Source organism: Manis javanica, chromosome 5 (genome assembly GCF_040802235.1).
Source record: "Manis javanica isolate MJ-LG chromosome 5, MJ_LKY, whole genome shotgun sequence".
Classification (NCBI taxonomy): domain Eukaryota; kingdom Metazoa; phylum Chordata; class Mammalia; order Pholidota; family Manidae; genus Manis; species Manis javanica.
In genome coordinates this window covers 14,708,545-14,734,145 of record NC_133160.1, presented here as the reverse complement: position 1 = coordinate 14,734,145, position 25,601 = coordinate 14,708,545, and the positions used below count along the sequence as shown (strand labels likewise).

At 49.8% G+C, this 25,601-nt stretch overlaps 1 protein-coding gene across 4 annotated transcripts in view; it reads left to right on the top strand.

Annotated features, from left to right (window-relative positions):
* Window positions 1–25,601, top strand: part of TOX2 (TOX high mobility group box family member 2) — a 189,550-nt gene that overhangs the window by 60,817 nt on the left and 103,132 nt on the right. The window contains exon 1 of one of the 4 annotated variants that reach the window (XM_073236572.1): window positions 3,148–3,308. The exons of 1 other annotated variant lie outside the window; for it this stretch is intronic. In XM_073236572.1, the coding sequence (XP_073092673.1) occupies window positions 3,210–3,308 (99 nt within the window). In that variant the 5' untranslated portion in view covers window positions 3,148–3,209. Of the gene's footprint in view, window positions 1–3,147; window positions 3,309–4,469; window positions 4,583–25,601 lie in introns of those variants that run through there. 2 more of the 4 variants (XM_037012923.2, XM_017643625.3) reach the window with 2 other exon arrangements.

Below are 25,601 nucleotides of genomic sequence, written 5' to 3'. Positions count from 1 at the left end.
TGTTTACTGCTGCTGGCCGACCTGTACGGATGCCAAATGGGTGCCTGTAGCTGAGTCATTGCACATGGTCTCCATGCTCTGGTGGTGATTGCTCTGTAGCTCTGGCCAGTTAGTTAGACCAAGGCTAGAAATATGAGAGTGGGAAGTGCTCCACGTAGGATTCCTAGGCATAGGTACTGCTAATTAGTTCTGCTTGTTAACACTGTGATGTTGAGGATTCCTTCCTGGGCCTTATTCTTCTCATCTGTAAAATGGCCATAGCAGTCTTATTTCCTGATCCAGAGAATTCTGTGAAGATTGACCTCCCCAATGCACAGAAGTTTCGATAAAGAGCAAAACAAAATGAAATTGAACAAAAATGTCAGCAAGCACCATAATTAATGGTGAACTATTGATAGCTTTCCTTCTGAGATCAGGAATGAGACAAGGATGCCTGCTATTATTACTTCTTTCCATTGTATTGGAAATACTAGCCAGTGCAACATGGCAAGAAAAAGAAAATGTGTAAGGTTTAAAAAGGGAAAACTAAAATTTACTTTTACAGATTAGATAGAATATGGTATTTTTTTAAAAAAGCCAAGGAATCTACATATAAATTGTCAGGATAAGTGAGTGTGGTAATATTGCAGGATATAAGGGCATTGTATAAATATCTACTTCTATATATGTTTCAGATCTGTATTGCTGAGTAACAAATCACCCCAAAACTTTATGGCTTAAAATAACAATAACCTAATGGTTTCTGTGCATTTTGGATTCAGGAAGGTCTCAGGTGGATATTTCAGGGGTTTTCATATGATTTGCTGTTAGACAGTGGATGGAGCTGGAACAGCAGGGGGTGGTCCAACAGGGGACTGGCTAGTCATCTTAGTTTCTTTTAATCTCAGGGTCTCTGCATATGGGTTCTTTGTGTGGGTTACTTTAGACTTCTTCAAAGTGCAGCAGCCTAGGACTTTCACATTGTGGATTAGGGTTCCAAAGACAAAGAGAGGGTCCTAAGAGAGGGAGCCAGGAAGAAGATGGATCAACTTTCATGACCTGGACTCAGAGGCCATACAGAATAACTTCTACATCTTATTTGTTAAAAGCCATTCACTAGGACCAACCCACTTAAAGGGGAAGGTTACTAGACTACACCCCTTGGGAGGAGTGTCAAAGAATTTGTTGACTTGTTTTAAAATCACTACATTGTCCTGGCAACAAACAGAAAATTTAAAAAGCATGTAAAGAAACTATAATAGCATTAAAAACATAAAAAGCCTAGGAATAAATCTAATAAACAATGGGCAAGTTCTCTATGTAGGAAACTACAAAACATCAATGAGAGAATTTTTAAAAATCTAAATAAATGAAGGGACATACCATGTTTATGGATAGCAAGGCAATATTGAAAATGCCAATTTTACCCAAATTTATCTAAAGATTCAATGTGATAGCAGTAAAAATCCCAGCACCATAGTGTGTGTGTGTGTGTGTGTGTGTGTGTGTGTGTGTAAACAGGTTGATTTAAAAATTTCTATGTTAGTGCAAATGTCAAGCATTTCCAAAGCAGTCTTGAAGATAAAAGTGAGTAGACTTAATCTATGGGACACTGAAACTTATTATAAAGCTGCAGAAATTCAGGCAATGTGATAATGGCATGAGAGAAAAATAGGCTTGCAGAACAGACTAGAGAATTCAGAAACAGTCCCATGCACATAAGGATAACTTGATTTATGACAAAGTTAACATTGCAGAGAGTGGGGAAAAGGTGATCTTTTCAATAAATAGTGCTAGGTCAGTTGGATATCAGATGGAAAAAAAAGGAGAGGGGACAGTGGGAAATTCCTTCTGATGAGATATAGCAGTGTGTTTCTAGAAACAATGACTGCTGACATTTATTTAGAAGTTCTTTCCTTTCTGAGCTGTAATTTCCCTCTGTTGTTTCTGAACCTTTAGCAAAAGCTTGTTTCGCACACCTATCTTGTATTAGTGGGCCTTTATGGTCACAAATAGTGGTCCTAGCTCGAGGCCAGGACCAGCAAAGCTCGAGCAGCAGTTGGGAGCTAAGTTCTAAGTTGGCTCTTGAGTGGGCAAAAGGCTCATTTTCTTTTCTCCAAAGAGCATCCCTGTCCTGTTGCCACCCAGGAATCCCATGCTGACCCACTTCTGCCTCCTGGCCACCTGGCCCTTCCCAGCCAGCCAGGTATCCCTGGTGTAGGAGAACCAGGAACCAGAGGGCAGTGGGGGAGCAGTCAGGGAGGAGAGAGACTGCTAGTCTACACAATTCTTGGATGAAAAGGGGAGGAGTAACAGGCCAGCTGCCAGCAGGTGGTATGAGAAGTGAGGTGGCTCTTTCAGCCATCTCTCTGCCTCAGCAGGGACCCCCCCATTTCCATCCTTCTCTCAATCCAGGACACTATGAAGTTGGAGGGACAGATTCTGGACTCCTCAGTACTTCAGTTTTAGCAATTTGTATGGCCCTCCCTCTCCCTGTCACTAAAGGGGGTGCGGTCCTCTGCCCCCTCCCAGCGCTTTCGGTCCTGGGTCCTGCGGGGACAGTGGGAACCACTCCCCTGGAGCCCCATTACTGAAGCCACAAGGCCTTGCCTCAGTTTCCTCATATATAAAGTAAGAGTTTAACCACTGCTGTCCCCCAGGGCCCCTCTGGCTGACTCGGATCAGTGAGATAGGGAGGGAGGGCATCCTAAGATCAGCCTCAGAGTCTGGGCTGGCCCCCCAGGTAAGGCAGTACCCATCACCGGAAGTGCTCCTGTCGCCACCTTCCTTCTCCTCCTCAACCCCCACACGCCGCAGGGGGCTCAACGGAGCTCTAAATATTTAGGTTGGGGAGTGTCCCACTTTTAGGGAGGGGTGTCCTATGGGCTTCTCCGTCCCCTCACCTTTGGTGGCGGAAGGCGCGACAGGAAAAGGCCGTCTGGACAGGCGCGCAACCCTCTCGGACTCCGAGGGGCGGAGAGCCGAGCAGGGAACCTGGCTACGGCCCAGGCCGCAGGGAGGAACCCCCCTGGGCCCAGGCCCCCGGCCCTCGGCTGCGCCTGAGGCCGGAACAATAGCGCGCGCGGGCGGGGCGGGGCGGGGGCGGGGCGCTCCTCCGGGCCCCGCCCCCCGCCCGCCCCCCGCGCTCACACACCCGCTCTCACACTGGCTCCCACCCGCCGCCCGCCCAGGCACTGCCCGCGGGAGCCGCCGCCGCCGCCGCGCCCGCCATGGACGTCCGCCTGTACCCCTCGGCGCCCGCGGTGGGCGCGCGGCCTGGGGCCGAGCCGGCCGGCCTGGCGCACCTGGACTACTACCACTGCGGCAAGGTAGGCGGGGGCCGGGGCTGGGGGCCGAGGCGGGCGGGGTCTGCCCGCGCCTTCGGACCCCGCGCCGGGGTCAGAGCGCTCTGGGCTGGAGCGCTGGGCAGGGGTCACCTGGCGGCTCGGGGTGCGGACACTCTCGGAGCACACGGTGGGGAGATTAGTGGTGCCAACGCGCGGGGACACGCACACTCAGCTCCGCCGACGGGCACATGCCATCACACTGACAACCTCGCGTTGATTCTCACGCCCTGAGTTCGGATCACAGGCAGGAGTCACCCCAACAGTCACTCGTACGACGACACAGTGACACCCACACTCGCTCCCGTCCGGACGGCCTCTTCATTCACAAGCTGACACACAGCGGCCCACTGTCACACATTCACTTACGCTGTCTCACCGTCCCACATAAGTCACCGTAGCAGTCATTCATACACAGTGATCTGCAGTCACCTGGCCACGTCCACCGTCACACAGCCACATTCAAGTCACCCATTTACACACCACGATGCCACACACCCCGTTAATGCTCCCATCCGTTGTCACACCCAGTCACAACTGGGGACAGTCACACAAAGAAGTCGCTCTGACCGTCACACGCTTGCACTCACAAGCACAGACGCACAGTCACACAGCCACCCCATGGACGGTGAACCTCAGACACACTAATCGCTCTGATGGTTACACAGTCACACGCGGTCACACGCAGGGGCAGCCAAAGCCTCGGCACCGCCCCTACCCTCACCTTGGTCATCCACACTCGCGCGTCGGGGTTTTAATTTAGCGTCGCAGCACACTAATTGGGTCATTTACTAATTGGCCGTCACTGCCCGGCAGGGCCTCGGATTGCGAGTTGGCACTGGCCGGTCTGGGCCTGTCCCTTCCGGGGAACGGTGAGCGGGCGTCCATGGAGGCTGGGCTGCAGTGAGGGACAGCCTTCACCCCAGCCAGGTCTCCGCTGCGCTGCGCCAGGCACGTCCTCCCGCGATGGAAGCTAGCGGGCCTGGGACCCCGGACCGGAGGCGTGCGCCCCCCGCTCCCCATGCTGGGGCCAGCCCAGGACGGTCAGGTGCAGCTGCGCTGTGCGCGTCTCTCTGGCCGCGGAGGGAACTTTAAAACTTAGGAAAACAGACGGTCTGTTCGTCCGCGGGTCTGCGCGTTGGTCCCTGCCGGCTGGAGGCGAGCGCGGCTCTTCGTCACTCGGAGCCCGGATTGAGCGGCGCGCGAGGGTTTTCCCCGCGGCCCCCGGCGCAGACGCGCGGGATGGGTGGCACTGCGTGGTGAGTGCGCGTCGGGGGTTGGATCCGCTCCCTCCCGGGGTCTCAGTACCACCCCACCCACAGGCTTTTCCCTGCGCCCCTTGCTGTGGGGATGCTGCCGGCCTCAGAGGCCGGGAATCGCTGAGCGCGTGCGTCCTCGGGCTGCGGGTAGCAGGCAGCGGGCAGCGGCTCCTAGAGCCGCAGGGCGAAGCCCTCTGCAGTTCAGCCTGGGCCGGTGGTTGGGGCCGGGGCCACCAGGGCCTGGGCGGCGTTGGGGCGGGGTGAGCTGCAAGTGAGGTCGCCCAGAGGATGGGGATGTGGGGATGATTATCTTTGTCCTTCTAACTGCAAAGTTAGAAGCCGAAGAGGGGGATGGCGTACTCAAGAGAAGACTGGTTTTCTGGCTGCTTCCAGTCTGATGAAGGGAAAATTGATTAGAAGTAGCAAATGGAGTCTTCAGGGAGGAGGAGGCGGTTGGGTGTGTGGCAGCTTGTCCGTCTTCTGCTCTTGGTATTGTTATTTTTTAAAATATGAAGTTGGCAAGGTTCCAGCTGCTGGTTTGTTGGCATGGGGTGGAGGGGATTGAGGATTGTGCCTCCAAGCCTAGGTGGGTGGGTGCCCCCTAGCCCGGAATGCCCCTTTTGGGGTTGGTGTTTCTGTAAACCCAGCCAGACCTGGGGCAGTCCCATCTGGGGGCTTTTGGGAGGTGGCACTCAGTGGAGACCCCTCCTTTCTTCTGATGCTCTGTAAAGCTCTGACTCAGCACCCAAATCCAGTGTGGAACCTGGGTGGGGAGGGAACCACATGGGGAATGAGAAGCTGGTGACTCTGGTTTCTGGCTATGGTCTAGGAGCCCTGGCCTAGAGCTGAGGGTATGTCCAGGTGGATGAAGGTGGCAGCCGGGTCACCAGGATCTGTGAAAGGAAGTGATACCTGCTTCTCAAGCATTCAGGCTTGTGGCAGAGTGAGGTAGGGGAAGGCACTTGGCCTGGGTAAGGGTGGGTCAGAGACCTCTTGCTAGCAGATCCCAAGTGGGCAGTTCTGGTTAGGGGATGGGGTGCACTGTGACCCAGAGCTGATGGTGAGGGACTGGGGGGTAGCAAATGCTCAGCGCCCATCCTTACAGCTGGTCACCATCAGAGGTGGAGGGTAAACTAAAGTTGAAGGTGCAAGTTGAAGGGGCCTGTAGACTAGGCTCTAAACCAGGACACAGCCTGCACTTTGGCGGTTTAGTTCCTGGAGTCCAGACAAGAGACTTGTCCCTACAGGGACCCAGACTTGAGAAGCACAAGGGCAAACATTTGTTCAAGTGATGCCGGACAACCGTGGGACAGTTGACCTAGAAGGGCCCTTGGCGACTGTTTCCTTGGTGACTGTCCCCTTAGTGATCCTCCACACACAGAGATTCCAGCCTCTTTAAACCAAAGTCATGAGCAGTGGCTGTTGTTTTCGTACCTTTTGTTTGAGAAAATACACAATGACAGAAAGCTGCTATGGTTTCATTTTTGCTTTGCTAGATACGTATTTTATTAATCTTAGTAATATTAGCACGCATTTGAAAAATTGGCTTACTAGATAGGAGGCAGTCACATAACTTATTTCACATAATAACCGCCTGCTGAGCATAGGGGCTTGTGGCCCTGTGGCTCCCAGCATCTGTGGCCTCCTACTGAGAACCATTGATCTCCTTTTTCTTTCTTGCTTCCAGAAGGGGAAACTGAGTCATGGAGTAGTATACTCACAGGTCATGTAGCAAGTGAAGAGCAGAGCTGAGGCCTGACCCCAAGGGTCTTGCCTCTTAGACTTGCCTGGCATTCCCACAAGTCTCTGTCGCGCTTTGGGTTTGTGGGGTCGTGACATCCTTCCCAGGGTAACTATGAATTTCCTTCACTCCGATTTTGGCGAGGCACTTTACCAGTCTGGGGGGCATTGTCTGGGGCTCCCCCTCAACTGTGGCAGACTAGTGTAAACTGGCCATTGGAACTGGACAAACCTGGGTTCAGATCTCCAGTTCTGGCTTTGTAACCTAGGACGTATGATTTTTAGCTCTTTTTTTTTTTTTACTGAGATATTTATATACAGTAAAATGCAAACTTTAAGTGTACAGTTCCATGAGTTTTGACAAATGTAAACACCCAGGTAACCACCATCCCAATCCAGATAGGGAACATGTCCATCACTCCACAAAGTCTCTTCATGCTCCTTTTCAGTCAACACCCTCATCTACACCCCTAGAGGAAACTACTTACCTGGTTTTTATTATCAATGCTTTACTTAAGTTCCACTTAAGTGTGGTGAGAATATTTCTGTTCTAACACTGTATATGCAGCATATACATTTTTGCATCTGGCTTCATTTTGCTCAACATAGTATCTTTAAGAGTCATCCATGTTGTGTATATCCATAGTTTGTTCTATTTTATTGCTAAGTAATGATACATAAATTGTATGAATATAGCACAATGGGTATATCTATTCACCTGCTGATGGACATTTTAGTTTGCTTCCAGGTTGGGGCTATTACTAATAAAGCTGTTATGATCATTCTTATGCAAGTCTTTTTGTGGGTGGGACAAATTATTTAATATCTCTGAGCATTTGTATTCTCTTGAGGACAACATTGCCTACCCCAGAGGTTTAGGAGGGTAAGTGAGGTGATATAGGCTAGGGTAGTTCTTGGCACACAACACACTGCTATTAATTAGATAAGGACAGTATCAACCACCTGGGACCTCTTGCAGTAAGAAAAGACTTAACATCTCTGTGTTCCCAGCATCCTTCATCCCTGGTTCAAACATCATTCAAGGACAGCCTGGGGACCACTTTCCCCATGCAGTGTTCCATGGTCAGCAACCTTCTGTCTTTTTCTAGGTTCCCCCAAGAACTAGTATTTCAGTGGGATGGATGCAGCATGTTCTGCCATCCATCATTCAATCAACAAACAGTTATTGAGCACATCTTTGTGCTAGGCAACCAGTGCTACAGCAGCAAGCAAAAGTAGTCACATTGCTGCCCTCTGGAGCTTATGTAATAGCCTGGGAAATCATAACTGTATGGGTGAAATATGCGGTATTATGACTGATGGCAATACAACTATGGTGAAAAACAGAGCCAGGGAGAGGGTTAGCAGGTGCCAAGGCCAGGGGATGGTTGGCAATTTTAAACAGAGAGGTTGGGGAAGGCCTTGTGGTCTAGACCAGTGTCAAATTTATGTATACATTGAGAATCATCTGGCAAGATTTTAAAAACACATTCCTGGGCTCCACCCCCAGAGCGTCTGATTCAGTTGGTCTCCAGGGCTGGGGCTCTGAGAATATGCATGTCTACTGAGCTCCCAGGTGATGCTGATGCTGGTCCAGCGACCACACTGTGTGTAGCAGTGGTTTGGTTGTTTGTGTGCGGGGTTTTGTGGGCTCCTGGCAGGCAGGAACCATGCCAGCAGCTGGCACAGGGCCGGACCCATAATTACTCAGGAAATATGTGCTGGTGGGTGAATGATTCAACTCTCCACCTACATAGCTTTGGGCACAGCATCTTGTACCTGGCTGGGGATTGAGACAAGCTTGGCTGGTGAATGATGGAGTCTCCTTGTGATGAAAACCCATGAAGTGGGAGTTGCTGTCCCTGCTTCACCTGAACTTAAGATAAGTGAGACCTGCTCAGCGTCTCCGGTGGATGAGGTCCCTGCAGCTTCTTTCTGCAGGGGCACAGGTGGCTATGGGTGGGTCCTGTGGAAGGGGCCCTAGGGTGGGTGAGCTCTGAGCTGAGATGGCAGGTCCTGGATACTCTGGACTGTTAGGAAGTGCTTCTTTATTTCCATCTAAGTGTGTTCTTTCTATCCCCTCCCCAGTCTATGCTGAAAGGTCCTTAGGGACCTTTCTGGACCTTACAAATGTCAGGAGCCTGGCACTGCTGTCCGCAGTTTGCTGGGTGACCTTGACATGACAGTGCCCTTCTCTGGGCCTTTGTTCCCCTCTGTGAAAAGAGAGAGCAAATCAGTGACCAAATCAGTGAGGTGTGAAGACAGCGAGGTAACTGTAGGGTGTGGTGTACCCCAGCAAGTTTGCAGATGATGCTTTTTGAGGAGATGGTTCTTCATGTGCTTCGCAGGGCAGGAACCACTGTGTCTATCTTTACTGTTGTATTTCCAGAGCTGGCCTGGCACATAGGTGCTCATTACATATTTGCTGAATGAATGAATTGAGGGCTGGCCAGTTGTCCCCTGTGGCTTGAGGAATTAGCAGCTGTTTGGCTCTTATAATCTGGTGACTTGTAGTGAGCACATCGAGTCCAGGGCAGGAGGGTAGGAGCCAAGAGTCTTTTGGCTGACCTGCCCTCTCTAGGTGAGCTTCCCTGAGGAGGCCCAGAGCACAGAGCCCAGCACAGAGAGTGGCCAGCCAGCAGGGAAGAGCAGCTCTGGGTCTGTGCATGCAGGACAAGGCCCCACGCCTCCCCTTCATCCCAAGAATCTGCCTGCAGGATGACTGCCGGCCCCAAGTGATTCTGTAGGGCCAGCTCTTTTCCTTCTCTTATTCCCTAGAGCTGGTCTCTAAATATGAAGGCACTGCAGATTCTGGAACCCGGCAGACCTGGGTTTGAACACTGCCTTCACCATCATCACCGCAGGCTATTTAACCTCCCTGTGCTTCAGTCTTCGCACCTGCAAAATGGACACATCACCACCTCTCTGGTGGGTTTGCCATGGGGTTGGAGTTCATGCATATATGGCACATGGCCCCAGCAGGAAATGCTTTCCTTGCTATTCATAAAGAGCTGCACAATTGAAGATTTCCATGCAAGAGGAACCTGTTTCAGCACCAGGTGCTTGGAGGACTGACCTTCCCCGGCAGCTCCAGGGGAATGGTCTCCCTGCCATTGGGTGTTTCCATGCCTTGGTCTCTGGATCTGATTTTCCTGGCCGCCGGTTTGAAGAGGTCTCTTGTTGGACTGTTCAGTATAATGAATTCACAGGGAGATAATTATTTCCTCTGTCTGTTTCTTTCTTGAATCTGTGTGGGAGGGAAACGGGGTTTAGAAGGCAGAGAAGACTAGTTCAAATCACAGCTGCACTGTTCACTGGCTTGGGCTGGTGACCTGTGCACATCCTTTAACCGCTCCTGGTCTCAGTTTGGTCATACTGTTTCTATGAAACTCAGGTTAAAGTTACAGATGTGGAAGCTCCCTTCAGCCCAGGACAGTGTTTCTTGATGTCAGCACTATTGACATTTTACCTGGTAACTAATGCCCTGTCATGGGGGTTGTCCCATGCAGCATAGGGTGTGTTGTAGCATCCCAGCCCTCTACCCACTAGGTGCCAGGAGGACCCCCTCCCCAGTTGTGACAACCAAAGATGTCTCCAGACTTTGCCAAGTATCCCCTGGGGGGCAAAGCACCCCTGTTTGAGAGCCACTGGTCTGCAAGTAGCATGGTGCAGGTAAGCGAGAAGGTGATGGCGATCACACTGGCAGAGCTTTAGGGCCCGGCTTTCCCCACTGCAGAGCATTTTAGTCCCGTGTTCCCCTGTCAGTAAATCCTGTATCCACATGGCTGATAGCTATCCTATTTACGTGGACCAAAAACCAGCAGAGTGGTTTTTCACTGCAGTTTGGGAACAGCAGTAAAAACATATGGCAAGTAATTATTAACTTAATGAGTTGTGGCAAATGGTAATTTTAAATCTTAGTGAAAACATGTTGTATAACACAGGATAATATATTTTGATCAATTATCCTGATGCTTAAACTTGCTACTGTACAGTTGCAACTTCTGGTACGTGCTAGAATAAGCAACAAGAATGTGGTTTTTCAGTATGTACTTGCCGATTTACTGCTGAGTTTCTCAGAAGTTCAGTAGGTTTTGCTTGAGTGTCTGCTGTGTGCTAGGGGATTCAGTCCTGTCCGGAAGGCTCAGCCACTCAATGGGAAACTTCTGTTGACTAGATGAGAGGCTGTGCGGATCTGTAGTAATATGTTAGTTCAAAATGCAGAGTTATAATTAGATATGTAATTGTCTGGAGAAGTGGCAGTGAGTGCCAGGGGGGTGGGAAGGCTCCACACAGCAGCAGAGTCTTACAGGAAAAGCCAGGCAGGCTGCATATGGGGGGGCAGGTAGGGTGGCAGGAGGGTGGTCTAGGCAGAGGGGGCAGCCATTGCAAGGTGGCTCAGAGGGGCTAGTTTGGGGATACTATCAGCCTAAGGTGGGGAGGCCTGCCTACAGGGGAGCTGGGATACCAGCACAAATTCTCATAAAGAGCGTTGCCTCCCACTGGATGGGTTTTAAGTAGCAAAGTGCTTTGGAGCCAGAGATGTAGTACAGAGCATGGTATGTTTCCTGTCGCTGGATCAGACCGCTGTCAGTGGCTGTCTCTTGGTCTCCTGCTGATGGGAAAGTTTTACAACTTGTGTTTGGTTTCCTCCAGTAGCCAGGGACGCTGTGTTTCTCAAACTTCAGCACGACAGAATCACCAGGAGGGCAGTTAAAATGCAAACTGCAGGGTGCCACTCCCAGAAAGTCTGACTCAGCTAACAAGTTGATGTTGGTGCTGCTGGTACTTCTGTTAAGTTTATTGTGTCTAGTTCTGTAATTGTCTTTTCATTTCCCAGAATTCTGTATTGTTTCTTGATTGATCTTCTATGATGGTAGCCTGTTCCTTTAAAAAAAAAAAGGGATGTGTGACTATGTTGTGTCTTTTTGAAGATGATAATTCAATTTTTAAAACCATTATCTTCTGTTCCCTGCATTAACTCAGTTTTCTTGGTAGTTACTTCTTCCGTTCACTCTTCGGCCTCTCTCTAATGCTGATTATTTTCTACAGATGCCTGGTGACTTTTGGTGGCCATTTATTTGTAAACAGGGGTCTGGATTGATCTGTTCTGTAATTGTGTTTCCTCAACACCTGTGAAAACCCTGGTTGTGTGGGCCGGCAGTGTGAATACTGATGCTGGGCGCCCTGGTTGTGGTTGTGGGTGGACACTTGACGCTGGGGCCTCTGTTAAGGCCTGGGACACGCTCACTGAGGTTGGGGACATCTGTTTCTTCTGTAGACCAGCGGTTACCTGTGGGCACTGTACTTTGTTTTTCCTGCCTTGTGCTCATCCCCAGGGGGCATCCCCAAGGCAGCTCTCTCATTTAATTAGAGAGTTCTTCTCCCTGGCTTTAGCCTGGAGGCCAAACCCACAGTCAGCTTCCCTGAGGGCTGTAGGCTGACACAGAGGTCAGTCACCTATGCTGTCTAAGGGTTCCAGCACCTGCTGCCTCTCTTTTAAGATTTTCTGGGGTTCAGTTAGGAAAACAGCTTTTCCAGAGGGCTTGTATTGGTGTGTATTGGTGTGCTGGTGACCTAAAGCTGATAGGTTTCATTTCAGTCTGTCTGTTCATCTTCTTACTGTCCAGCACTCTGTCAATATTTCTGATCCCCAGTCCTGTCTTATTTTCTTGTGGATCTATCTATTTGAATTATACCACATCTATCTATTTGAATTATAAATATATTTGTGTGTATATGTGAATTATGAATATATGCATGTATATATGTGTGGGTGTCTATATATGTATATTTTTTGCATTCTAGTGGTGTTTAGAAGAGAGAGAGGTAAAAAGTGTGTGCTCTATCCACCATCTTCAACAAAGAATCCCCTCTCACTGATTTTAATTTTTAAATTTTGTGCTATTTTATGGAGAATAGTAAGGTACAAATAAGTCCAAATTATTCTCTGAGCATTTAACCACATCTAAGGCTCATTCACTCATATCATCTCTACTGAGTCTTCATGAGAACTGTGCTAGGCACACGTGTGCCCATTTTGTAGGTGGGACAACTGAAATCCAAACAGATCAATGTACAAAAGGCAGCAGAGAAGCTGGTGGGCAGAGTTGGGGTTCAGACTGCACTCCCCTTCTCTTTCCCCCTCTCTCCCCCCTCTCTCTGCAGCCTCCACCATGCCCGGCAGAGCTCCTGCCCTCTGCAAGGATGGGAGGCTCAGTCGCCTGGCCCCTTCTTTTCAACTGTTGATGCATTGGCTCTTCTGGGGGCCAGGGGCTTCCCAGCTCGGCCGCCTGGCCTGGTTTTTAACTTCATTTGGAAATAGGATGCCTTTACATTATAGCTAATTAAAATGTGCTTATCTCAATGTTGGGCCTAATTTGCAGGAATGATTTAGAAACTTGTTGGCAATGAATCCGACTCAGTAGTGTAACCCAGGGTCAATCTCATGTATAAATTGTATTATTCCACTGTGCTGTGTTTTGACTTGAATTGAACTTGATAATGTGGAAGATGGACCCTGGGCCTTTTGTTGCTCATTAAAAAAAAAATTCTGCAAATATTTACTGAATGCCTATTGGATGCTACTTACATTATTTATGGAAGTCCTTTCACTGCCCCATCCCCATGCTTTCTCTCTTCTAGTACATCTCCCTAAGCTGTAAGTTAATTTTTATGCATAACCAGATAGTGGATTCCAATGTGACTTTTGAGTTTGATGAAAGTGAGTTTGATGAAAGTTTGATGAAAGGGTTCATATCCTGGCACTTAGAAGCTGGGTGACTTTGAACCTGCTACTTAAACTCTCTGGGTCCCAGTTTTCTCAGATCACCACCCTTGCATCTCATATTTCTGGCGAGGCATCTGGGAGATCAGGTGAGGCATCTGCATTCTCACTGCTGCTGCCAGGAGCTGCTCAGGTCATCTGGATCCTCCGGAGGACGGCAAGCATAAGCTCCATCCCAGGTTTTTACGTCTTTTATAAATGAAAGGGTCTAAGGAGCTTTCCAGTTCAGAATAAGGGTGCTGGTGGTTCTGGTTAGGACAGTCTTTTTTCTCTCCTGTCTCAGTCCCCTTCTTCCTCATTGAAGCTCCCACAGGGACTCTTTAAGGTTCAGTTAAACATTCACACTCACAAGACCCACACTGGTGACACTGGTACCTGTGTCCTGGAAGGGAACTAGGTCATGTGCCCTTGTGAAAGTAATTCTAGCAACAGTCTCTGCTGTGGACTATGAAGTTGGCTGGGAGCCTTTTTCTTTGCCAGCACACCCCTCCCAGGTTTTAGTTCATGTGCAAGGGAATGAGACCCATAGAGGTGGGTTTAGGAGCCACTCTGGCTCAGAAGCCTTATTCCCCAAAGGACCTGTATCTCTGGTAACAATTCCATAGTCTTCACTTCAAGGGTCCCTGCAAGGGGCATGTCAGTTACAAGTCACTGCAGTCAGAAAACCTCAAGGATGGTTTCTTTATCAGATATTTATAATTTATTTAACAGTTCCTTCAGTCCAGATGTGACTTACTAACTAGGGGTCATTTTTACCACGAGCAGAGTTGCCTACTAACATAGTTAACATCCTATCTCCATCAGGTTTCCAGGGCAGTCATGCTATACATTTAACAAAGGTGAAATCCTTTGCAAAAGGTAAAAGGTTTTTTAACCTTTTACCCATATTCATCATCCTATTTTCCTCTGAGGCGTGGTGCTTTTCAGCATCTCTTTGGAGAGGAAGAAAGCCCTTAGTATGGTCTGTAATATGTTCCATGCTTGTGTATGTTTTCTGATTGATCTATGTAAGACACACATCCAAATTCTGACCAAGAGATAATGCTTTGGAGCCATAATGGCCTGGGATCCAGTCCTAGCTTTGCAATTTATTAAGAGTTCATTCATTCATTCATTCATTCATTCAGCCATGCAAAGAACATTCACTGCCTGCCATTTGTAGGGCTTCGTGGTAGAAGCCAGGCATGAATAGGTATTTAAGACCTTGTCCTTGCTCTTGAGATGCCACAGTCTTATTCGAGAGACAGGCAAAAATAAACAATTTCAAATGGATGTGGGACTACCAGGCCAGGATGGGGGTAGTCAGGGAAGGCTTCTCAGAGGAGGGAACACCTGGCCTTCCTGGAGGGTGAATTGGCTAGGTGAAGAAGATTGGGGAAAAGTATTCCAGGTGGAAGGAACAGCATGTGCAAGGGTATAGGAAGGGACGAGAATGTTAAGAGAGGAGGCTGGAGAGGGGAGCAAGGGCATTTAGAAAGCTACTTAGTATCATTTGGCCTCAGTTTTCTCATCTATAAAATGAGATTAACAGTGCTTACCTGTTTGTGAAATTAAATGAGATAATAATGTATGTTTAAGTGCCTGGGATAGTTAAATGTAATTCCCTTTCCAAATTTGTCTATGGATGCCTAAGAGCCAAACTTTGATTTTAAATAAGTCAAGGAGAAGAAAAACCCAAAGTGCCTGGCAGCCCACGTGTGCAGTGCAGGCATTTCCTCCAGCGCCCCTTCTGTGAGTTGCCCTACCTCTCTTTTGCATGGAGCGCTAAATGTTTGCATGCTCTCTTGGATTATGTCTTACAGTATCAGTGAAGCACATAATTGTGTTTTCCTTATGGCTTGACATTGACAACAAGCCACGACCCTGTTGAGGCATTCTCTGGGACAATTTTCCATCTGCTGACAGCCTTGTGTCTATCTGATGCTCCATCAACACATCCTGTCATTTGCAGCTTTGTCTCGCTTTTCTGGAAGGTGGCCACATACCAGCTAGGGATGCTTAGCTTCTGGAGACATTTACTACCCAGTGACCACAAGCCACACATCTGGATGAGCTGGGAAGCCATCCCAGCCATGAACACGATCTTTCTGATGAGTAAATTGCATCTTGTCATTTCTCTGGGCTAAACCACTCAATGGCTCTCTACTGCAGCTTGGTGAACTCTTGACAATCTAAATCAGACCTCTGCTCAAAATCTTCCAATGGCTTCCCCTGGTGTGTAGATAACATCAAATGCCTTATTGGCTCATAGATCCTGGCATAATCTAGCCCCTTCCTGCTTTTCCAGCCTCATTCCCAGCTGCTCTGTCGAGGCCAGGCTTTGTTCTGGGAATGTGGGGGTGAGCAAAGCTAGCCTCCCATTACTGATTCCATTCCAGTTATCTTGGCCTTTGTGCTATTTTGCGGACCCCAACCCCCCATGCTCTTTTTCACTCCAGGGGCTTTGCACATGCTATTCCCTGTGCCTGGAATTTTCTTGCCCTCATTCTTCACATGGCTGGCTCCTGCTCATCCTTCAGGTCTCAGCTTTATCCTTGCCTTCCCAAGGACTCTGACCCTTAGTCCGTGCAGTTACCCCATTATTCTCTATCTCAGTCTCTAGTGTGTTTCCCCCCCACTGTATGACATATCTATGAGATTCCCAGAGAATCTCTTCTACTTTGAGGACAGTAAGCTTTCAGAACACTGGAGTCATGTTTGTTTTCTTTACCACAGAGTCCCCAGCACCTTAGCACAGTGTCTACTACGTAGAAAGTGCTCAATAAAAAGGTGAGAGAAGGAATGAATCAATGCAGCAGTTAGATTCTTCAGAGATGGCCACCCTGCCACAGCCCAGGCTGAGTTTCCAAGAACAATTCACTTTCCCTCTCTGGGCCTCACCTGTCTTGTTTGCTGTTGGGAGGATCAAACACATCAATGAGAGGGACACTGTATCCGAAGCCTGTAGTGTCAATAAACGTGAATTCCCATTGTAACAATGTGCCACCCTCACCCCCAGATGAGCCCAAGGAAGAAAGTTGAAATGGGAGACAAGAGGGTTGCTGTTCCGTCAGGTTTTGAATCAGCACTTGCCTCTCGTGGGCAAAGGCTGGCAGACCTCAGCCTTCTGCTTGTCCACTTTCCATCTCCCTGCCGGTGGTGACCTTGCCGTTTCCAAGAGGGCAGCGTCACTCCCAGCGGCTTGGGTCAGGGTATCTGTGATGCAGCCGGCCTGGCCTTTGGAGATAATAGAATCTCTCTCTAACCCATGGGAATGCTTCTGTTAAGCAAGTAAGACTTTTTGGTGAACACTTTCATGAAGTTATCTCCCCTTTCTTTTTATTAAACTGTAAATTATGAAGACTGCGTTACCTGCCAAAATATTTAGGAAATGGCGGGCAGTGGGGAATCACCTGCCATGCAGACCCAAGAACAGTATTTATTTGGACACTTTCTTAATATTCAATTCTGCAAACTGTGCCATCCTACCCTGGGCCCCAGAAACCCTTTACCCATCATTTTCTTTTTCCTTCTCACAATGTATAATTTACCGATTCATTATGTTTATTGTTTCTGTGCCTCCCAGCCACTGGAGTATCAGCTTCACAAGGGCAGGGGGCTCTGATTTTGGCTCATGGATGTGTCTGTCAGAGTACCGCTAACCGCCATGCCTCTGGTTTTCCTACATACATAAGTTTTTGCTCAAGTGTCACCCCCTCTGGGAGGCTTTTGTGGCTGTTCTCTGTGCCTCTGTCCTTGTTCCTCCAGCACCTGGAACACCAGAGGCCCCCTGAATGCTGGGGTGCTGTTTGTCCCCAGGAAACTGTGTCCAGGAGTGTGGACTTTGTCTCAAGGGTGGTGCACATTACAGTGAGTTGCACTTTAGAAAAATCTTTGTGTCTGTCTTCTGGGGGAAGCCCTGAATGGGGACAGGAGTGGACACAGGATGACCATTGGGAGGGGACTGCTGTGGTTCAGGAGAGGATTGATGATGGCTTGGGGCCACACTCTCCAACATGGTAGCCACTAGCTGCATGTGCCCATTTAAATTTAAAGTCAAACCAATCAAATTCAGTTCCTCAGTCACACTAGCCTTATTTAAGTGCTCCCTGGCCACCAGGGATGGTCCCTCTTGGGCAGTACAGATATAGAACAGTCCCATTATTGCAGAATGTCCCATTGGACTGCTCTGCCTTGGACCACAGGGTGGGGTGGGAATGCAGAGAAGTGGAGGATTATGGGAGCTATTAGGAGGGGGATTGCCTGAGATTTGGAGATGGTTGGACGTGGGGTGTGTTAGACAGGGGGTGTCAAGGATAAGACCTAGGCTGTTGGCTGTGGACCAAAGTAGAGCTCCTGCATCAAAAGGAGTGAGCATTTTTATGGCTCTTGATTCAGGTTGTCATGCCGTTTTCCAAAAGGTCATCCATGTTCACTAACAGCACCAGAAAGTGACCCTTTTGTCTTACTCTCCCGGCATGGCTTACTGTCTTTTGAAAAACCTTCAGCTGTGTAACGCCTCATGCCAAATCTGCCTTCACTTGGGGTCTCCCTTGTGGACCATGAGGTCTTTGTGATCAGGGAATTATATGTATATTAATGCAGATTTCAATAAAAAGAGTTATGTTTGCCATTGTGGTACAGTCTGATGCTGTTTAAATGCCTTTGGTAATATCTTCAATCAGATGGCAAACAGAAAACAGGCAAGTTAGTAATAAAAAATGAATTAGGGCGATTAGCAAAAGGTGAACCGCTTCCCTCCTCAGGCAGCAGGCAGAGTTGACTGGGCTTTCCAGGGTGCCTCCTGTCCAAACACATGCCTGGATTATTGCAACCTCCGGGGCTGGCCCTGGGGTCTGCTGGGCACATAGGACTTGGTTATTGCGTTTAGTTTTGCAAAGGTCATGGACATCCCTTCAGAGGGCCTCTGAGGGGCTCCCACCAGGATAAGGGGCTCGCACCCTGAGGTGGGCTGCAGCAGGGCCTCTGAAGAGGGATTTCTGACTCAGGGCAGGCCAGGAGCTTCTTCCAAGCAGAGACATTAGTGGCCTTGTTTTCCTGACATCCTCCAGGGCCTCTCTTTCCAGCATCTTCCCCAGGGGTGCCCTTGAGGAACCTTTCCTAGCTGTCTGGTATTGGTGGGGGTAGGATGGGGAGAGTCCCTTCAAGCAGCGGGTAGAGGCTTTAGTGAACTAATGCAGTCACCAAGACAGTTCCTGAGGCATTGAAGAGAAACAGAATTCCCCCAAAAGACAGACACAAAGATTTTCCTAAAATGCAACTCACTATAATGTCCACCACCCTTGAGGCATCAAAGAGAAACAGAATTCTGGTGACCAAGTAAGGTGTGTGGGGTTGGAGCTCAAACCAGAAGGACATGGAGCTTCCACCTTGGTAATGCTGGAACTCACACTCACCTGGGGTATGGACCATGGAAATCCCATGACTGGTGGTGAGGGCACTCATGTCCACACCAGCTGGCTCACCCCCACAGTCCATATCAGGTGTGGATAATACCCACAGGAGTGGTATGATTGCTGGACAAGGTGGGCAGGTTTGGTTCATACCTAAGTCGATGGTTCCCACAGTGCACTGGTAATGACCTACCGTAAGCCAGTGCTTCTCAAACTTTAATGTGCCTGTGAGTTATACAGGGTCTCATTAGAATACAGATTCTGATTCAGCAGGTCTGGGCTGGGGCCAGAGATTTTGCATTTCTAAAAGGTCCAGGTAATACTGAACTGCTGCTCAGTGTACTTGAGAATCAGGCTCTATGTCAGGCTGAGCTCCCTAGAAGCAGAGCCTGAGAAAAGGATTCTAGTGAAAGAGATTCAGTGGGGAGTGCTCCCATGGGAAGAGGAGTGGGGGCAGCAGGACCAGGGGTGTGGAGGGTTGGGGGGAGATAGCAAAGAGGTGGTCTCAGCTGAAGACCTGCTTCAACCTGATCCCACAGGAGCCCTGGAGGAAGATACTGCAGAGCTGGTCCCTATTGAGGCCAGGGGTGGGGGTGGCCTTTTGTACCCTCCATGTCGGTTGATCATTGGTCTTGGGCTTCCTCAGGGAGGGATGGGGGAGAGGTATCATGCTTCCTATGCTTTTTTCCCATAAGCCAAGGGCAGTTCTGCAGAGGACGGGGCATCAGCACTCATAGCCTGAAAAGGGGGATCTGGGTGGGGTCCCATCAGCATCCACACACTGTATACCCTTGCCTGAGAATGGCCTTGAGGAGGATGCACGAGGAGGCAGGACTCTTGGCTCTTGTTTGGACTCTGCTTTGTGACCTTGGGTAAGCCACTTCTGCTCTTTGGGCACTGTTCATGCTGCAGCGCCACAAGGTTTGTCGTGATTGGTCCTTGTCCTTAGGCTGTGATGGAGCCTGGATGTAGGGATGGTAGATGGGTGGGAGTCTGCACAGGAGGAAGCATCTCTTACTTCAGAGCCCAAAGTAGGGGGAGGATAGAGAGGGGAAAGGAGGTGAGAGAGAGAGAGCATGAGGGAGAAACCCTGAGACCTGTAGTGTTCAGGGAGGGCTTCCTGTCTTGGGGGGTATTTAGGCAGGACCTCCAAGAGGGGTAGAATGGAGAGACATAGAGGAGGGGAGAACAGAACAGGCATCTATTTAGTCACTCGCTGTGGGATGGGTATTTCATCAGTGTTATTTATTTAATCTTCACAACCACCCATGAAATAGAAGCTGTCCCCACTGTGCAGATTATGAGTTGAGGCTCCCGAGGTGAGGTGACTGGGCCACGGTGATGGGGACCCAAACCTGTCTGCCAGGACGCCATTCTCTTCCTCTAGCACCGCACCAAGAAGTGGGGGCAGAGGGGACATGTGGCTTGGGGAGAACTGCGGACCCATCTGTGTGGCTACAGGCTAGAGTGGGTGAGAAGGCAAACCAGGCAGTGAGTGCCAGGCCCCAGGGTCTGGGTCCTGAGTGTGGAAGCCACGGAGGGCTTTGGGGCAGCTGTGCTGCAAGGACAGTAAGCCAGTACTGCCCCTCTGCTCTGGGCCCCTTCCTGCCCCACACTGGGCCATCTTCCCCACATGTCCCCCTTCCCTGGATTCAGCATCTTCCTCTGTGTATGTGTGCTTTCGGGTGGAGGCCATAGACCATTTCCTTGGCATTTAGGGTCCTTGGGTTGGGGGGCCTTCCCCTTTTGCTATGGGTGCTTTGTAGGACAGGGGCTGGGCCAGGGTGCTGACAGTGGCCCTGGAATCCTCCTGCTGTGCAGGGATCTCGGTGTGGCTGCCTTGCTGCTGTGACGAGCCCATCTTTTCTGCCTCCCTCCTTCCTGTGTGGCCACCGCCAGGCTGCATCCTGTGTCCTGTAGGATAAGTAATTATCCCACGTGAGGAGAGGTGTGGGCTCAGCGGTGTCAAGTCTATGGAGGCAAGGATTCAGTACTTCATCATCTTAAGACTTCTTTACTGTGTTCTCCAAGGCCTGAGTTTTCTCCCCCAGTCAAAGCTGGCAACATCCAGCTTCTTCTCTCTCATCCTTCAAGAGCTACCGTGCCCCGTCCCCAACACACACACGCACACACACACGCACACACACAAGGATATTATAGAAGCTACAGTCACAACTTGGCACCTGGCAGAACGTGCTGATATCAAGCATGGAAGCTGTTATTGCCAAGTGGGATGGTGGGGCTAAGATGGTAGCGTGAGAGGTGCCTGAGGCATGGGGGTGAGAATGGGGAGAAGCTACTGTTTATTAAATGTCTACTATGTGCCAGCTGCTGTGTAGGTGTCCATATACCATCTTTTTAATCCTCACAGCAGCCCTGCAAGTATGTATTATTATTATTACAAGTCAGAGACACCTGTCAGGTGACCCCTGGAGCTCAGAGAGGTTGAGAAACTTGCCTGTGGGTACCAGAGTGGATGAGGAACCATAATCTGTCTGGCTCTGAAGCCATGATCTTTATCCTGAAGCACGTGTCTTCCATGTGCAGAGAGTCTTAAGCTTCCTCTGGGAGGCCCTTTCACATGTATTCCCTGTTTAGACTCAAACCATTCCAGCTGAGAAGACTTGGCCCAGGATGCATTATTCCCACTGCAGAGCAGGTGGACCTCAGCCCAGAGGTGAGTGTCCACCTTGTCCAGGCTCAAGCCAGAGTCTTAGGACAGCAGGGCTCACACCCAGAGGCCCGACCCTCACCCTCTGGCCGCTTTCCACCTCCCAGTGGGTTTTTGTTTTTCTTAATCAATGTTGTATAGCCCAGACACATGAGCTTTGTCTGGGGGCTTATCATGGCCAATGCTCTTCTGCTGCTCCTGTCTCAGTTATCTACTGCTGTGTAACAAGCCAGCCAACATTAGTGGCTTAAAACAACCATGATTCTACAAAGCTCACAATCTGGGGGTTGACTGGAGGGCTTTCTGGGCTGAGCTGGCTGGTCTCTGCAGGGCTCTGTCCAGCATCTGTGGCCAGTTGGCTGGTCACCCGGCAGCGGAGTGATCCAGGATGGCCTCACTCACCTGTCTGGCAGTTGGCAGGCTGCTTGCTGGCTGAGGGCTGGAGGACTGTTGGCCCAGCTTTCGCCACAGCTTCTCATCTTCCAACAGGCTGGCTCTGGCTTGCTTACCTGGTGCTCCAGGGTTCTTGGTGCAGCAGGAGCGAACCCGCCCCAGTGCGCAAGTGCTTTTCAAGTCTTTTCTTGTGGCGCATTTACTGCTGTCTCATTGGCCAAATAAAGTCACAAGGCTAAGCCTGGCTTTACGGCGTCAAGAAACAGACTGACTCTTGAGAGGAGCAGCAACATCACGGAGCAGAGGGCACACATGCAGGCACAGGAGGACTTGCGGTCATCTTTGTAACCTACCACAGCTGCCCTCTCTCCTTTGGATGACAAAGACTTACCAAGCCCCGGCTGTGTGCCAGGCATCGTGGCAGGGACTCCAGGATGAACAAGACAGACCTGGTGCTGTACTTATGTGGCCTCTAGTTTAGCTAATAAATAATCATGTAACAAAACACATAATGTAGTGATTCTACAACATCTTACTACGCTGATGGACAGTGACTGTAATGGGGTTTGTTGGGGGGACTTGGTGAAGGGGGGACCCTAGTAAACATAATGTTCTTCATGTAATTGTAGATTAATGATAACAAAAAAAAATTGAAAAAAAAAACACATAATGTGAGTGTGACAAGTATGAATAGGAAAGCTGTACATTGCTGTGAGGCTGGATAACAGGGATGATCAGGGAGGACTTCCCTGCCCCTTAAACTGAGACCTGTGGGAAGAGTAGGATTTGCTAGATGGTGGGGACAAGGGAAGCTTTCTAGACAGAGAGAACAGCATGTGCAAAGGCCTGGTGGATGGAGGGACCTGGCACATTTGAGAACCCAGGAAGGTGCCAGTTCCCTCTAAGGGTCAGCAAGCTTGGGCTAAAAAAAGAACTTTCTGTTCATACATGTCCCCTAAGCAGCCCCCATGTGACGCTGTCTCAGGAGGGAGGGGGGATGGAACATTCCCGCGGCAGTTCACACAGGGGTAGCTGGCTTGGTAGGCTTTGGGAGGCAGGAGAGATTGATGCTCACACAGGTGCCCAGGAGATCCACCGCAAGAGGAGAGATGTGAGCATTGGAAAGGGCAGGGAGGCATCAAGTAAGAGGACAGGAGTGTAGGATTGGGGGCATCTGGGGTGCTGGGTAAGTAAGAGGTTTGGATTTAGTTCTGTTGGCCAGTGATCTTTGAATCATGGACTAAGAATGATGTGATTGGGTCTGGGGTTGGGACCTGAGTGTACAGTTCCTCTTGAGAACCACCTGCTGGGTCCTGTGAGCTGCCTTTGATGCCCCCAAGATGTCAGCAGGTTCTCTTAAGGCATATCAGGGGGTATGGTTTTGGAAAGGCCAGGCGTCCCCGAGAGCCAGAACAGTGATCATAAATGAGCCAGCACAGAGTTGGAAAAATGAGGCAAATCTAACAAATCCATATTTGAATCCCTGCTCCTCACTGACATCAGTGTGAAACTGGGCAAGTTAGCCTCCAGCCCCAAGCCTCAGTTTTCTCGTCTGGAGTGGGGCCTGGGTCAGGCGGGAGGGACCTGTGGGGCCGAATTGGCAGCGGTGCCTTTCTCCTGTGCGTGGGGCTCAGGCCTATGTGCCCTGAGGACAGCACGGGGACCCTAGGAGCTGCAGAGGGGGAGGGCAGCACATTCCTCTTTGCCGGACTCCGGAATAAACATAGCGAACAGGATGCGTCACATGGGCAGGCAGCCTGCGGATGGCGGGGAGAAGGGCCTGTCACAGATGCCCACCCGGGGTGGGGAGACCCCTGGGGCCCCCTTTAGACTCCCCTCCTGCTCTGAGGTAGGACTGAGAAGTTCTAGAAAAATCAGTCCTGACTTTGGGTTTCCATTCAACCTCACATGTTATTATTTGATTTTATTTTTTAGACTTGTGCCAGAAAGAAAGTATGCCTTGAATGAGATAAGTTGGAGCAAACCTCCCTGCCCACCCCCACTGTCATCTGACTGACTCCCTGCCCTGGCATGAGTTCCCAGGATGCTGGTGGAGGAGGGCACCTAAAATGTCAGGAAATCTACTTTGGGTGGGAAGGCATGGGGCCCATGGACTCTGGCAGCCTCCACAGACATCCAGTGAGGTGGTGGCATTAATACCCCACTTCATGGAGAGGCTTGCCCTTACCCAGGACTCATTGCTAGTGGCACAGCTGGAATTTGAACCGGTGTCTTCATGCTTCAGGACTCATTTCCACACTGCCTTTGGCTGAGCTGGGCTCTGGGCTCCCTGGTGGACAGGTGAAAAGGGAAATAGGCTTACTTCATGATTTCTTTGTCTAGGGGGAAGAGGCTTGGCAACTCCTCATGGGAAGCACAGCCTTAACTGGCATTTGGAGCTAAAAGAAATTCCTTTCACCAGCCTCATGGTTGTTTTCCAATTCTCAGACCTCAGTTTCCCCAGATGTGAGAAGGAGGGATGAAGCCCTGCCTCCTTGCCTCTGTGGCTGCTCGTGGGGATAAAGTATGCAGTACATGCTGTGGCTGCTGTACGGTCTACGGTGGAGACCAGTCATGTGCTGGAATGGTTGTATGTGTGGGAGGTGGAGGCCGTTAAATAATAGGGCAGCTGTCAAGGCCAGTGAGGCACTTGGACAAAATGAAGCTGGAACATGGCATTGTGCACAAGCCCCCCAAACAAGTACATGCAGTGGGTTTGGAGGCCCATGTTGGGGGCCATCTGTGCAGTCAGACACGAGTTTGAATTCTGAGGGGGCTGTGGGGACAGAAGGGGGAAACAGGAGGTGGCCGCAGAGGCTGAGCTCAGTGCACCTCAGGTATGGCCCTGAGGTGGTCAGCATTTTCGGCGATGAAGTGCACGGGGTTCAGCAACCACGATGCCCCAGTGCGCATGAGGATCCTGACAGGGCACCTGAGAGGCGCAAAGTGGCTTCAGTTCCTTCCCATGGGTGAGATTTGTTTAATAGAAGCTCGAAGCTTCTCTGCGCTTAGAGGTGCTGACAAGGGCATCACAATATTGTGAAACTCAGCAGCGAAGCTGAGTCCCTTACCAGCTTACCTGGCGAGGAGGCAGCCGCCTTAGCACCCGTGGTTGGATATGACACAAGTAGAACTGAACTTGGCAATTACAGCTCACTAGAGGCTCTTGGTGCTGGGAAGGGAAGCTCCATGGAAATCAACCCTGGTAATCACAGGGTTTACAATTAGTAACTATTAAGGTTGCTCTGTCAGTGTGTGCTCAGGGTGCTGAAGGGAAGGGGGATGGAAACCCGGGTTTGGACAGCCTGGGGTTACCTTGTGTTCACCTGCACCAGCTTTCTTTGTTTTTGATTTTTTTAAAACATTAGTTCCAGGAAGAAGGTTTGAGAGAACCCCCTGTTAACGTCATGGTGCAGGGTGGCCATTGAACGGCGGCTCGTTTCAAAGTCCTTTTTATTTGCATGAGCTCACGCCTCTTTCAGCTTTTGTGTTTTCTGTAGACTTGTGAAGGCATTTTCCAAACAGCTTTGTGCCTCTCCTTGGGAGGTTGCGTGTGAGCTCAGCTTTCTGTTGACTTCTTGTCCCAGAGAAAGGGATGATGTGATATTATTGAAGGTTTCAGAGGCCTTCATGAAATTATTTTTATTAGGGCTTGACTAGAATATTTCAACAACCTCAGAATATTGTCCTCATATTGTAGATAAAGACAGTGAGGGGCTGGCATGCCCTTGGCTGCTGGTGTGGGGAGAGTCAGAAAGAGAAGGCTTATACAGATTCAATTCTAAGTTGGCTGGAGGTGTGGGCACTGACCCTCATGGATGGGAAGATGGCAGCTCAAGTCAGCGCATTGCTTTAAGCCTCAGTTTGCTCATCCATAAAATGGGAACTTGTGCCAGGCAGTTGAGGGTTAAATGAGATAATCTGGCACAGTAGAACCTCAGCACAGGTGGCTGTTGTTACTTACAGTGATAGATTTGTTGTCTACCCACTCTGTGCCAGCCCCTTTCCATAGGGGAGGGCTGTTCTGTACAAAGA